Source organism: Exophiala dermatitidis (assembly GCF_000230625.1).
Source record: "Exophiala dermatitidis NIH/UT8656 unplaced genomic scaffold supercont1.3, whole genome shotgun sequence".
Classification (NCBI taxonomy): domain Eukaryota; kingdom Fungi; phylum Ascomycota; class Eurotiomycetes; order Chaetothyriales; family Herpotrichiellaceae; genus Exophiala; species Exophiala dermatitidis.
Window position 1 is genome coordinate 3,039,109 of NW_008751648.1, and position 13,828 is coordinate 3,052,936.

Below are 13,828 nucleotides of genomic sequence, written 5' to 3' on the forward strand. Positions count from 1 at the left end.
CCATCATCATTCGCCCGTCGCCTCCATCTTTTCCACTTCGTTGTTAGATCGCGGACTTGCACGGTCAATCAATGTTGTAATGAGAATGCGGTCCTCGATGTCGATTGATCAATTCAACTCATTATTTCCGAGTCCAGCTCCAGACTCGACTCTCGGAATGGCCCTCCGCATCACGTAAGGTCTCTTCCCATCCAAATGCAGTGTATGCTTCGAATTGTCGAATTTTCTTACTCATCTCCCACGCCTCCTTTGATATTGTCTTGTAGGTTTTCAAATCGACACATCTGCTCCCTTCGTCTCTTCCCTTCTTTTGCTCCCAACATGCGCCATCAATAAGAGCTATTACATTGTTACTGTTGGTCTTTGACTCTTGAGATCGTAGATCTACGTCGAAACACTGCCCTATACCCGCGTCCCCACGAATCATGAGCCATGGCGACCTCGCCGGGGATACAACTCCTCCACACGACCTCGACATCCAGACCTCGAGCACTTCCTCGGAAGACAACACCGCTCAAGAGCCTGTATCGATGGAAAAGATAGCTACGCAACCCAATGATGTCGAGGAGCCTTTGGAAGTGCGAATCGAGCGGCTGGGTCGTGAACGCCCGCCGGCCTTCAAGACCATGTGGTCTGAGGTGGCCTTTGTCTTCTCGATTGTCATGTCGCAGATCTTGACCGAGTACTTTGTTTCTGGCTTCAACGTCATTCTGCCCACACTCATCGTCGACCTGAACATCCCGCAGTCATCGAGTGTTTGGCCCGCAACCGCCTTCTCCCTCGTCATTGCAAGCACTCTGCTTGTGTTTGGCCGGCTTGGTGACATGTGGGGTGGCTATCCAGTCTACCTCGGAGGCCTTGCCTGGCTGACAGTGTGGAGCATCATCTGCGGATTCAGCATCAACCCGCTCATGATGGACTTTTGTCGGACACTCCAAGGATTAGGAGCCGCCGCATTTCTACCCACGGGCGTGATGTTGATGGGAAGTGTCTATCGGCCTGGTCCTCGGAAGAACTTGGTTTTTGCGCTTTACGGCACCTTCGCGGTAGTGGGCTTTTTCGTCGGCATCTTCACAGGCGGCATTGTAGGCCAGTTCATCCAGTGGGGATGGTACTTTTGGATCGGTGCTATACTGACGGCCATCACCTTTGCCACATCGGCAGTCTCTATTCCCAACGATCGGCCACAACGTCGCAACAATGGCATTACCATGGACTGGCTGGGGGCGACGACCATTGTGTCCGGGGTGGTTCTTATTGTCTTTGCAATCACCGAATCGGCCCATGCCGAGAAAAGGTGGCGGACGCCATACATCCCTACTCTCTTCTGTGTCGGCTGTATCTCGCTTTTGGTGGCGGTGTACATTGAAGGTTGGGTTGCCAAGATGCCATTGTTGCCCAGGGATATCTTCCATGTACCCAACATGGCCCAGCTTGTCATTGCCATGTTCTTCCTGTATGGAAACGTCGGCATTTTCCTGTTATACGGCACGCAGTACTTCCAGAACGTCATGGGTGCCACCCCTTTACAGGTGGTGGCCTGGTTTACACCGATGGTTCTCGGCGGCCTTGCTCTGAGTACTGCAGAGGGATTCATTCTCCATCTGGTGCCTGGCCGGCTGCTGTTGATCATCTCGGCGCTTGGCGCAATAGGATCTCAACTTCTTCTGGCACTGGTCCCAGTTGGTGGTAGCTATTGGGCATGGATTCTCCCGGCCACTTTCTTGGGAACTGTGGGCATCGATCTGTCCTACAACCTGATCACGGTGTTTATCACCACGCAGCTGCCCAAGGCTAGGCAGGGACTCGCGGGAGGCTTGATCAATTCAATTCTTCAGCTTGGATTCGCCGTCGTCCTTGGTCTCTGTGACATTATACAATCGTACACAGTCGAAGGAGAGGGACTCCGAAAAAGCTACAAGAACACCTTCTGGATGGGCATGGCCACGAGTGTCACGAGTCTTGTGTTGGTCACCATCTGGGGCAGAGTGCCAAAGGCAAAGAGCGATCTTACTGCCGATGAGAAATTGGAGCTCGCTCGTGAAGCCACCAGGCTGTCCGGCGCGTCTCATCCATGAGCCGAGCCACGAACATGAATGAAAATAGATGCAACGACATTGCCGCAACTCTGTTTGTTAGTTGTGACTTTGAGCACGGCGTTAATAGAAGGCTGGATATTGGATAGAGGAACTAAAAGCGGAAATTGTATTGGAGTAATTTTGGAACCGAAAATGAAGATGTAAATCCAAAAAAGTTATCGACGATCACCTACTGTGTCTTATTCCAGCAAATATGCAAGACCGATCATATAATGGGTTCTGGCCATGATGTCCAACGTAGTGGTATAAATAGCAGCCTTGCACGGTTTCGGGCTTGAATGGCTCCAACAAGCTAGCCGCGGTGTGTCTGGCCAGCCTTGCGGAGATGGAGGGCGCAACAGCGATTTGAATATGTGGTCACTGTATGTCAAAATCTCCCGAACGAGGTCGGCTGAACTATACCTCCAGACTCCCATACAGCACGGTCTGCGGTCAATATTATCATCCGGTCATTCTTCACATGCTTGCTGTACTTCTTTTCCGGTTTATACAATAATGGTAGATTGTACAGCACAAGCTTGAATTTACACGACGCCAGCAATGTTACCTCAGTTTCGACGCCATCGGGCTTATCTTATCATCAGCCTCGGCTCCCAGACCGAAGCTAATAATTTTTAAATCCCCGAAAACGAAAGACGCTAATCAGCGTTCAGCGTAGCGACGACCTACCCGCTGCAAGTGATTGGCTCACGCAGCCGCCCATTCCGCCATTCCGGCGTGATCTCCGATTTCCGGACCTCGTGCTACTGGTTATGTCATCCTTCGCGCCGCAGCCTTGCGTTGCCTCCTTATCGAGCCCTTCTCTATCAATCACGCTCACACCATAGTTTTTTGTTTCCTGGCCACATGCCATTGTTCCCCGACCCACTACCCACTGTAAAATGAGTCTCTCCATTTTCGTGCCCATCGACCACTGGCATTGTTGCCGATTCAATTTCGACTTTTTCTGGGTCAAAGTGGCCATGGGCCTCGCTGAGGATGCCGAGGCTGTATGTAGTAGTACCTACGGCGTCTTTATAGTCGGTTTGTTGCATGTTGTGTTTCCTCACGTATATCTACGTTTTTTGCCCCTTGCCTTCCAAAGGTTGACTGTCCACTGATGACGCTGACCAACTGAACTGTCTTTTTTTTGTTCCTTTTGCCATCGTCGACTTTACTTCGCTTTTCCTTTTGATACTAGTACACGTACCTCTTCTGTTTAAGAGATAGAGAAAGATATACAAGCAGTGCCACCAGCCTGAATCGAATCTTATATTGCAGATCGCGAAGAAGAACAGAACATACACGCCAGACGATCTGAACCACAACCACAGAAGCAGCAAGCAACGCAACCACAGCAGCAGCAATACGGAGTCTGTCCCAGATCCTGTCCCTCAATAACCTACCTACGTCCTCCCCCATCTTGTTTTCTACAATGTCGTCACCACAACCACAACCACAAGACCGGGCCAACATGCCCTGGACGCCCTCGAGCCCCGAACTAGCCTCCGTCCGCACCGCGATCATCAAACTCCTCAAGCAACCGAGCTACGACGACGGGAGCGCCGGACCCATATTAGTCCGCCTAGCCTGGCACAGCGCGGGCACCTACGACGCGGCCACCAACACAGGCGGCTCGAACGGCGCCGGGATGCGGTACGAAAAAGAAGGCGGCGACCCGGCCAACGCAGGACTCCAACACGCGCGCGCATTCCTGGAACCGATCAAGCGTCAATTCCCCTGGATCACCTACGCCGACCTCTGGACACTAGCGGCCGTGGTCGCAATCAAAGAGATGGGCGGACCCGAGGTATCCTGGCGCGGCGGCCGGACCGACTTCACCGACGACAGCAAATGTCCCCCTCGGGGCCGGTTGCCGGACGGCTCCAAGGGGGCCGATCATCTACGCTGGATCTTCTATCGCATGGGCTTCAACGACCAAGAAATCGTGGCTTTGTCGGGGGCTCACAACCTAGGTCGCTGCCACTCGGACCGCTCGGGCTTCGAGGGTAAATGGGTCAATAACCCCACGAGGTTCAGTAACATGTACTTTAAACTCCTAAAGATGCATGATTGGAAGAAGAAGAAACTGGCAAATGGACTCGAACAATTCGTCTACGTTGATAAAGATTTGGAAAGTGATGAAGCAGAAGACGATCCTCCAGAGGAACTGATGATGTTGCCGACCGATATGGCTTTGCTGCACGATCCGTCTTTTAGGGTCTGGGTCGACAAGTATGCCGAGGACAAAGACCTGTTTTTCCGCGATTTCGCCGCCGTCTTTGCAAAGTTGCTTGAACTGGGGATCCAGCGCGATCAATATGGCAGGGTCATTAACCAGGATAATCTTGATGGCGGATACAAGAGTGCCCCGAAGAAACCGGACCATGCTACACATCCTGCTGACCAGAATCCGGGCCAGATAGGTCATGAGGCCGCGCCACTGAGGGAGAAGAATCTGAAGTCAAAGTTGTAAAGCACACGAAGGAGGATCAAATCTAGACAGGGAAGAAATGGCGCAGTAGAAAGTGAGCGAGCTTAGAGGGATATTGTATCTAGTATGCCCATTTTTTGATTTATTTTGTGGTTTTAGGGATTGTTTTTGTAATAATAAAGGATACTAGTATATACACATACACCTGTGCATATGAGTATTATCCTCCACTCCCCTCCTTTGTTGTGTTGTACAACTGTGGCGGCCGTCTGGTCTGAGTCACGGGCCTGATGAAATCATACTTCTACCTGGGATTTTTAGGCCTCTTCTAGCCCTACGCCCATCTGTAGGTCAGACAGGCTACCAATGTCGAATGGCAACCAAAACGCGTTTGTTCTCGCCTTTGTCGTCCTCGACGGCGCCGTCCAGATTCAACCCCATCTTGACCAGCATGTCCCAGACAAATTTCCTCTTCAGGCCTTCTCGCACCGCGATTCGTTCTAGAGCCTCGGAGCCGGTAAAGTATTTCACAAATATAGGCCAGTAGCGTCGCAGCTCCGCCGTCTCCGTCTCAGTGTGCCCGACCAGTGTAGAGCCAATGTAGTCGAGCCAACGGGATTCTTCGGGTGAGGCGCGCTGAGGAGACAAGACCAGACTCGCCGCCTTCGGGTCGTGTTTCAGCTGTTGCGTCACACGCCCGCTGGTATGGTCAGTCGAGATGGACTGATGGCCGTCACTAGAAGGCCTGCTGACCATACTGGGCCGCTGCCTGAATGATGTCGAAATGCCCAGGCTGCCGCTTGCCACCGTCGTGGGAGTTCCGCTACCAAAGCTTTGCGCGACATCGCCATTGCGGTTACTATCCAAACTGTTGTTGTTATTATTGCTGGTGTCACCTGCGGGGGTAGGCGGCGCTCCTCCAGAGCGTCTCGAGAGAATCTCTTCCTTCTCCCGCTCACGTACAGCCTTTTTCACTTCCGGACCAACACGTACAAAGGCAAATGTGCGAAGCTGTGTCACCCAGCCGTCGCGCATCAGCCATGCCAGAACTCGATAGTATTCTTCTTTGTGGTCGCTGCTGGGTATGAGGGTGCCGTAGGGGACAGGTGTGCCGCTGAGTGAGTTGAGCATCTTGGGAAGCGACGGCATCATAGGGAACGTGGCCTCATATGATTTGCATGCCGAAACAAGTTTGCTCATGTTGGCATTAGGGGAGACGATGTATGTGTCTCGCTGATGCAATGGAGGAATTGCAATAGCTCGTCTCCAGTAGACAAGATGACGCGCGAGATGCTGGATATCCCCCAGTGCCATCTGGGACGCGATCGAGATCTTGTAGAACGACTTTGTTGGGGTCGCTTTCGCCATGAAGTTGGCCAGTGGTAGCGCCAATGGGCCGCCAGCAGCTTGAATGTCCTTGAGGATCTTCTGAGGACTTGATTTGAATAAGAGGGTGAAGTTCTTCGATACCTGGAGTGCTCCGCCACTGGACGTCGAGTCCAGGTCATCCGCCGTCGAAGCGGGATCAGTCGCCGTGGTGAGCCACACCCCTGGTTCAAGAGGGGGTTCGCTGAGAGAGGGCAGATACGAGGTCGAGGTGACTGGAGGAATCTGAAAAGACACAGACAGTTTGGAACTGAGAGTGATGGCGGCTATTCTGGAGGCCGAAATATTGTCGAACACTTTGCCCATAGCCGCTGCTAGGGACGATCTCCGAAGCAGTTCCGTGTAAAGCGCCTTGGTGGGCGACTTCTGCTGAAAGTGGCTCGCTTTGATTGAGTGCATCAATTCTGACTGCTCCCAGACATAGTCATGATGCGATTGCTCCCATTTCAAGACTTTGGACATTTTCCTCGCAACGTGGTCATACATGTCCTTAACACGTAAGGTGTGCTCTAAGGGTGGAGGGTCCATCACGAAAACAGCATGGAACATGGTCAACTGGCTTTTAGGCGGTTCAACTGTTCGATGCTCCTTTGTTTCAGCTTTATCCTTGACGGCGTGTGTCTCATCGTCGGCCGGAGCCTCCTCGTCCTTGTCGCTGTCACTTCCGTTGGCCGTATCGGAGGACTGTTGTACACTATCGTCCTCCGCCCGAGATGACTTTTTGGATTTGGGCTTCCGCCACAAACCATCCTCCCGAGCGTACACCGGCCGACCAAGGAACGTGAAGTCGTTGATGCCCAGCTCAAACTTGCGTTTATGCCAGGCACGGCCTGGAGCCAGCAGGTTGGCTAGCCCGTCCTCTCCCAGCCCGAGGAGTGGTTCCCATTGTGGTTTCCACCCTCCGTCGTCCCGGCTCTTTTGCTTCAGCATATGATCCTCATCCTCATCGTCAGACCGCTGTGACCGGTCACCACGGCTTCCAGATCCTGCTGTTACCGGTGCCGGTGGTACTGCTCCATCCTGGCTACCTTTGGTGAACAGTTCGAAATCTTCCTCCGAAGACGACTCCCCCGAATCACTGCTTGAGCTTTCTGCCTCGTCGTCATCCGTGGACCGCCATGCAGGCGAAATCCGATCTGGAGACAAAGGATCTGGGGGATAATGGAACACGATCTCAGCGCCAGACCCTGTCCGGCTCTGAGTAACAAGAAGAATCGCGAGGAGAGAAGGGTTGAGAGAGGTTGTAGTGGTAGCCATGTGGTCTTGTTAATCTACTGCTTTTAGCCAATGCGTGGCCTCCCCGATCGCCAGCTGTTGGCCCATCCGCAGCCAGCACTACCGGTTGTCTCTAGAATTCAGAATAGCTTCAGCCTCGCCGGGACAGGCATTGCCCAGTCACTTCCCAAACCGGGCGAATGGGGACATTCATTTAGAGATGCAGGCTAAAGCAGCCATTATGCAAGAGATGGCTCGGGGGCTGTTTGGCGTCGTTATCCGCGGCCAACGAAGGAAAGAGTCGGAAGGGTTCGTAACGAACGAGGCAGGGTATGAGCAGGCAGACAGTGTTACTGGCCTGGTGCACCGCAATTAGTATTGGTCAGGATTGATGTGTTGAAGTTGCCCGGAGAGGTGTAAACAGGAAACGCAGCCGCAGGCAGCACTGGCGTCACACGTCTTTGCCAGGGCGCTGGTCGCAGTCGTAGTAATCCTTGTTCAGTGGTATCTCGCCGTGCAACCAACGGTAGTGAGGACAATGGATTGTGAATCAAATTGTCTAGCACTGGCACTGACTGGCATTGCCCGTGACTTGTAGTAGTGCGTGGTGGAGAGGGTTCTCACTTTCAGTTTGCCGGCTGCGCGGCTCTTCGTTCGCTGACTGCGAGTCGTTGCCGTCAAATGTCCGCAAATGCCGCGCTAGGAAATGGAAATTCAGTGCTGCTCCCGCCGCGATTCAATTAGTATTCCACTAAAAAGTTTCCCCCCAAAACTGCGCTGCGCTGCGCTGCTCCCAAGCCGAAGCTCAGGCTGCGCTTAGTTAATTGATTGACCGAAAAAGAACTTGCACGCTTTACCCACACACCACAAACCAAACTCCTCTCACTACCACCAACCACTTACTCAACTTCACTCCTCTCATCCCTCTCTCACTATCCTCTATCTCAATCCCTCTCTCCCGCGTCCTCTTCCTTGTCTCTGTCGAGCGGCTTCGACAAAGAGTCCCTGCGCTTTCGGGCGCCTGCGTTAACCGGGTTCGAGTTTGTCGCTTTCAGTTGGCGTCCACTCAAAAAGTTTCGGACCCTTCACCTCACTTCGCCCTCATCGCACGACTGCGCACGACCGACGCTGTTATTCCCCGGCCCGTTTACCTGCGGCCATTGATCTCCTTTTCGATTGCTTTCCTGTCTTCGGGCTGTTACACCACCAGGCACTAGTCACTGTTGTGACATCGTCATCGCAGTCAGACTGAGGTGCATCCGTCGGAAGCAGAGTCTTCGCTATTTCTGTCCACGATCGAGTTCTCCGAGCGCAGACAGAATTCCGCAGCATCACTAGATCTGTTCACCATTAGGATCCATTTGTATCCTAGACCTCCGGGGCGATCCGTACAGGGTTAGTGGTGACGCTCATCCTACGCGATAGTTGAACCTTCTGCGCCTAGTGTTATTGTCTTATTGAACGTTGGCCTTTGATCAAGGACTGTGGCACCCAGGCCACTTTGTGGAAAGAAGGCATTGTTCGCGCCACGAAATTCTCCTGCACTCAGCTCGTTCACAGGCAATATTGTTGCCGCAGTTTGTCACTGTCCTCGTCCAGCAGGCTCTGGCTCAGTCTGTGAGAAGAGCGTCGGTTAACAGGATACAAGAAGGTGTTTGAAAGGACAACACTCTTATCAAGCTTGATCAGCAGGCTAGATTGGCCCCTTCATCTTGTGACCAGCTTGTGGCTGGTGTGGGGTTCCAGTCCTGTGGAAGTGGAATCGGAGGTGTAGGATTTTCTCATTTTCTCACACTGGTTGAGACCATGTCGACACCTTCAGGAACTGGCGCCGCGGCGCCGGTCTTTTCATATGCTCAGGCAGCTAAAGGGTTAACTCCCTCGACCTCAGCCCAGCAGACACCTCGAAATGACAGCCCCGCTGCTTCCGAAAAGGGTGCTAAAGATCAGGCTGCTGCCGAATCTAGCAATACTACATTGGCACTGAAGTCCAATACTGATGACAAGAGCAACTTGGATGCCGGCGCCGCCAAGCCGTCGGTGCAAAAGGTCACAGAGAAGGAGAATGTCCCACCAACACAGCAGCAGAGTCAAACTCAAAATCAAGACGATCAGTCGTCAAATGGTCGGAGCAACTCCACTGGTAATGACCCGACTCAGGAGTCCCAGAAAGATGAGACACGACCTTCCATGCCGAACGGCCGATCTTACTCGGAACAGTCGGTGGAGTCTTCACGTGAGAATGGGGCGCCGAGTGCTGGTGACAAAAAGTCAAAGGACGGAGATGACGACTGGGAGAAGGTTTCAGTGCCATCAATGACTGCCGAGAAGCCTCTCAAAGCCGCTCCAATTCCCGCTGTGAATATCTGGCAGCAACGCAAAGAGGCCCAAGAAGCCAAGAAGAAGGAGCTCGCCGAACAGCAGCGTGGTAGCGTGCCGACTACACCGGCTCAAACTCCAAAGAGTGGTGGTGGCAGCGAGGATGTTAAGCGCAAATCCATCAGCAAAGACGCTGCCAGCGGCGAAAAGGACGCAAAGAATGTCGATAATACGAGAGTGAACAGCCGGAAGGACGCTGCATCGGGTCGTGCATCTCGTGCGGATAGGGCGGATACGGGAATTCCACCCCCGGTCGGTGATGCTCAGTCATGGCCAACCCCCGAAACTTCAAATGTGGAAGAGCGCCGCAAGTCCAGTGTCTATGAGAAGGTCGAAAAGCCAGAAGCGAAGGAGCAAGCCCAAAAATCCCATGGTAAACAGTGGGTTCCAATGCGGTTTGTTCCGACGGCTAAATTTGAGACTCAGCTTCCTCCCGCTGCCGCTCGCAGAGGTGGTAGAGGAGGAGCAAGAGGAGGTCGAGACACCAACGGCCGTGCTGGTTATGCTGGCAGTCCGGTCGAGAAGCAAGATTCACCGGGATCTATGGGTCCTCCCCCTCTACCTAGACCTTCTGGTGAACAGGACAGAGGTCGGAAGTCTGAAACCCATCGTGGCGCTCGAGGCGCATCTGTTCCAACAAGCAGCACCCGGCCAATCAACGGAGATGAAGCCGCTGCGGATTCTGCTAAACCCTCAGCCACCCCTGCTAAAGGGGATGCTACCAACGATGCCACCTCCAATGTCACCTCGACGCAGCAAAACGGTGAGGAGCAGGTCCCAAAAACCACTGAGACCTCACGATCCTCTTCGAGGCATACTGCACAAGCCGGAAATCGGCTACCAAACGGGGAAGGTAATACCCAACCTGAACAAGCCTCAAATGGCTGGGGTCATGCCAGTGAGCCATCTGTTCGCTATCCTTACAACTATGATCGGTTCAAGGGCTCTGCTTCGCGTGGCAACGGCGACTTCTCTCGCGAACGCGGCAGTGGAAGACATCGGGAGTGGTCGAGGGACAAGCCAGATTCGGCCCGCGAAAAGGTTGAGTCCTGGCGTGACCGAGAACACTCTGGTGAGCACGGCCATCGACGTGAGTCTCGCCCTGAGCGCGGACGTGGTGGTTACCGAGGCCGGGGCAATCACAGCTACAATCCAACATATGGGACCTCCCACGCCTACACGGCTCCATTGCCGCAGAACGGATTCGAGGCTCCTAGGTCAACCTCTCATGCTGAAGGTCGCTCCAGACAAGCTTCTCAACCTTTCCAGCCTACTCAGCCGGCTAGCAACGCTAGCAGCAACGCACGTTCTCAGTCCATCCCAGTTGGTATGATGTTCCCGGGCTATTACAACGGCGCAGCAGTCATGGGCCAAGGCCTCCCAGGCGTGCAGACTGACATGTCGGTATATGGTTATCCATCCCCGTTGCAATTGCAACCAGGTATTATGAGTGCAGTGCCCTACAACGACCCGTTGAACTCATATGCACTGTTGTCAATGGTCATGACCCAAGTGTAAGTTTTAATACCCCGAGTACGACCACAGAAACTGACATACCCTGTCTAGCGAGTATTACTTTTCCATTGACAACCTCTGCAAAGATCTGTTTCTGAGGAAGCACATGGATGGACAAGGCTATGTGCCCCTCGACGTTATCGCCAATTTCAAGCGAATCAAGACTCTCACCGAAGATAACATGACAATTGACACTCTCCGCTATGTTTGCCAACAAGTCAAGAGTGTCGAGTTCTTCTCCGGAGCCGATGGAGTTGATCGACTTCGGCGTAGGGACAACTGGCGAGACTTTGTCCTTCCAGTTGAGGAGCGATTCGAGTCAGCACGCAACGATGGGCCGCCGGCTGAAACATACGTCCAGCAACCGCAGCACGAGCAGGCTCCCCCTTTCCACCCATCCTTTGGTTTCGGCCAAGTTCGCAGTCCTCCCATGAACGTTGCTGCGATGAATGGCAGCTTTCACGCCGAATCTCCAATGACCTTCATCCCAGGAGCACCTGCGGAAGGGCATGTCGCTGGCGGACCTTTTATTCCTGCCTCCTTTGATGCCATTTCTCCTGGGGAGACACGGGGTCCTTCGGTGTCGCCGTACTCTCAGGCAGTGCCTGATGTGAGATCGCCGCCGCTTCGCGCCCCAGCACCGGCCAACCATGTCAACGGTCATCACCGACAGGTTTCTCGTGCCGACATCGAGGACGACATGTTCCCCGACGAGCACATTCCCAATATCAACATCCGTATGCAGCCACGCTTCTTTGCTGGCCAAGAAATGACTTCATCATTCACCGGCATTCCTGAGGCTCCTGCATCTGAGACGTCCAATGAACGTAAAGATAGTGAGGCAGCGCAGGGGACTGGTCTGCGAGGAGGAGCAGGGAGCCCGCAGCAGTGAGTTTTGTCCCGTACATTTATGATCCGTCAGACCACTAATCCTCTTAGCAGACTTGGACAGGCTCACAATGTGCCGTACGGCTTTCCGAACGCCACCGCAACTGGTGATGGCAGTATCATCTATTTCGCCAAAGATGGCCAAGAAACACAGTTGCCGCCACCACAGCTTGGACAATATGACCAGACCTATCAGTCATTGCACGACGTCGCACTTCAACAGCGCCAGCTAGGTGTTGAAGGGGCTCTGGAGCCGCTCTATTCCTTCTGGGGTGATTTCCTGGTGGACAAGTTCAACCTTGGCATGTACCAGGAGTTCAAAACCACCGCATTGAATGAGCGTGAACAAGGGAATGATAGTGGAATGTCCCATCTTATCCGCTATTACAGCAAGCTCTTGGCAGGGCCTATTCCAGTCAGTGAACGACTCGCCTCTGATATGGTGGACCTTTTGCGAGAGGACAAGAGCGAAGACCGTGCCGTGTTTCACGCCTTGCGAGCTGCCTGGCGAAACGGAGCGACCAACATGAAGACCATCAAGAGACTGGGTGATGTCCTCACTGCGGAGGAGAAGGCTGAGCTTGATAAGAGTGGCTGAAAAGGAGGCCGCTTCTCTTGCTTCTGCGCAACAGCACATTCCAAGCTTCTACTCTAATCACCAACTTGTCCCCCGCTTAATCCTCGCCATCCTGGAAGATTGCCAAATCGAATCAACATGTCAAACACAGGTTGATGTGGTTGCAAGTTTCTTCCCGTCGTCGGACATCCTCAATCAGAATTTTGACCGAGCCACGAGGTCCGGGGAAGAGTGCTTTCAATCTCATTTTAAGTTTCCAAAGACGAATCGACTTTTTGCTTCAGCATCTGGCGGACCAGGTTACCACTTCGAAGGGGATCCACCCACTACTTCAGATTCTTTTGCGCGTCATACATCGAATTTTCTTTCACTCGGCAGGAGTTCAGGCTGGCTGGCTGGGGTTGGGAAATGTTTGTTGAATGACGATTTCTCCTGCTTTTACTTTTCACCCAGTTTTGCGACAGTTCAGACAGCATGGGTAAGGGCGCTATCTGTATGAGTCAATCAGTACTCGCAATGATGCACAAAAAAGTCACTCATGGTCTGGCAATCAATTAGTATGAAACGGCGCACCTGGCTGGGCCAAGAAGAACAAAACAACAAAAAAAGAAACACACAACGACTGTTCATGATTTACCATCATACCCCCCACTGCTATGTTTGTTTCCTTCAAAGTCGTTACTGGCTGGCCGCATCCCCGCGCTCATTACGGAATAATTCAGTTTTTTGTACCTTTGAGCGCTTGCATAGACGGACGTCCTGATCACAACACTTCATGCACAGCAGTATGATCGCGATGGTTGGGAATGAAGGCAACAGACAACAGGTTCAATGTGAACGAGACTGATCCTGTTTATTATGCACTATTGGTCCCGACCCTCAAAAGGACAAACCGATCAGACTGCTAGTATGGAGGCGCACATGGCAGCAGCGGGACAGTACCAAAACCTCAAGCAACCAACCATCACATGAGTGAGCGATAGGGTGTTTTCCTGTGTGTCTACTATGGGCTGGGCTGGCCGGCGTCAGGTTTCCTTTTTCCCTTTTTTTCTTTTATCCCTCTCGCGTTTGAATGCACCAAGGCAGTTGGAGTGGGAGTGGGACTGTGAGTGCGTGCTGGGGTTCAACTAGCTGCTCTCTGTCTCTCCCGCTCTCAGAGTTAAGTTGTCAGTCGGGTCAATCAGTTTAGTGAATTTACCGTGGCAAGAAAGGACTAGTCAAGCAGCGAGTTGGGACACAAAGAACAGGGCCAAAAAAGTTTGTACACAAGTATTACGAGAATCAGAATCAGAACATGTTTGTTGTAAAAATCTCGCTCGAAGACCACCCGCTGGATGGATGTCACTACCCTATTGA

General features: G+C 52.8%; 4 protein-coding genes across 6 annotated transcripts; 3 read left to right on the top strand and 1 right to left on the bottom strand.

Annotated features, from left to right (window-relative positions):
* Positions 1-4: 4 nt before the first annotated feature.
* On the top strand, positions 5-2,304 carry HMPREF1120_04098 (MFS transporter, DHA2 family, multidrug resistance protein). Of its 3 annotated transcripts, none has more exons than XM_009158205.1 (2): positions 5-262; positions 383-2,304. In XM_009158205.1, exon 2 carries the CDS (start codon positions 426-428, stop codon positions 2,076-2,078), a length of 1,653 nt encoding a protein of 550 aa, XP_009156453.1. In that variant the 5' UTR covers positions 5-262; positions 383-425; the 3' UTR covers positions 2,079-2,304. The 3 variants fall into 3 exon arrangements, with proteins under 3 accessions (XP_009156453.1, XP_009156451.1, XP_009156452.1); XM_009158203.1 differs by having other exon boundaries at positions 5-174; XM_009158204.1 differs by having other exon boundaries at positions 5-2,304.
* A 623-nt stretch (positions 2,305-2,927) lies between these two features.
* HMPREF1120_04099 (peroxiredoxin) lies at positions 2,928-4,746 on the top strand. The gene has a single exon (XM_009158206.1). The coding sequence runs from the start codon at positions 3,514-3,516 to the stop codon at positions 4,552-4,554; it is 1,041 nt and encodes a 346-aa protein (XP_009156454.1). The 5' UTR covers positions 2,928-3,513; the 3' UTR covers positions 4,555-4,746.
* Positions 4,626-7,889, bottom strand: HMPREF1120_04100 (uncharacterized protein). Its single transcript, XM_009158207.1, has one exon. It carries the CDS (start codon positions 7,153-7,155, stop codon positions 4,873-4,875), a length of 2,283 nt encoding a protein of 760 aa, XP_009156455.1. The 5' UTR covers positions 7,156-7,889; the 3' UTR covers positions 4,626-4,872.
* HMPREF1120_04101 (uncharacterized protein) lies at positions 7,794-13,782 on the top strand. The gene is made up of 3 exons (XM_009158208.1): positions 7,794-11,006; positions 11,059-11,895; positions 11,950-13,782. Exons 1-3 carry the CDS (start codon positions 8,920-8,922, stop codon positions 12,491-12,493), a joined length of 3,468 nt encoding a protein of 1,155 aa, XP_009156456.1. The 5' UTR covers positions 7,794-8,919; the 3' UTR covers positions 12,494-13,782.
* Positions 13,783-13,828: the final 46 nt, after the last annotated feature.

What these genes read in the sequence shown, in the direction of transcription:
- HMPREF1120_04101 (XM_009158208.1), top strand. Translation starts at nt 8,920, where the DNA reads ATGTCGACACCTTCAGGAACTGGCGCCGCGGCGCCGGTCTTTTCATAT. An exon ending in TCAATGGTCATGACCCAAGT is followed by an intron (nt 11,007 to 11,058) that starts GTAAGTTTTAAT and finishes TACCCTGTCTAG; the next exon opens with CGAGTATTACTTTTCCATTG. An exon ending in GGAGCAGGGAGCCCGCAGCA is followed by an intron (nt 11,896 to 11,949) that starts GTGAGTTTTGTC and finishes TCCTCTTAGCAG; the next exon opens with ACTTGGACAGGCTCACAATG.
- HMPREF1120_04099 (XM_009158206.1), top strand. Translation starts at nt 3,514, where the DNA reads ATGTCGTCACCACAACCACAACCACAAGACCGGGCCAACATGCCCTGG.
- HMPREF1120_04098 (XM_009158203.1), top strand. Translation starts at nt 80, where the DNA reads ATGAGAATGCGGTCCTCGATGTCGATTGATCAATTCAACTCATTATTT. An exon ending in GGAATGGCCCTCCGCATCAC is followed by an intron (nt 175 to 382) that starts GTAAGGTCTCTT and finishes TTGAGATCGTAG; the next exon opens with ATCTACGTCGAAACACTGCC.
- HMPREF1120_04100 (XM_009158207.1), bottom strand. Translation starts at nt 7,155, where the DNA reads ATGGCTACCACTACAACCTCTCTCAACCCTTCTCTCCTCGCGATTCTT.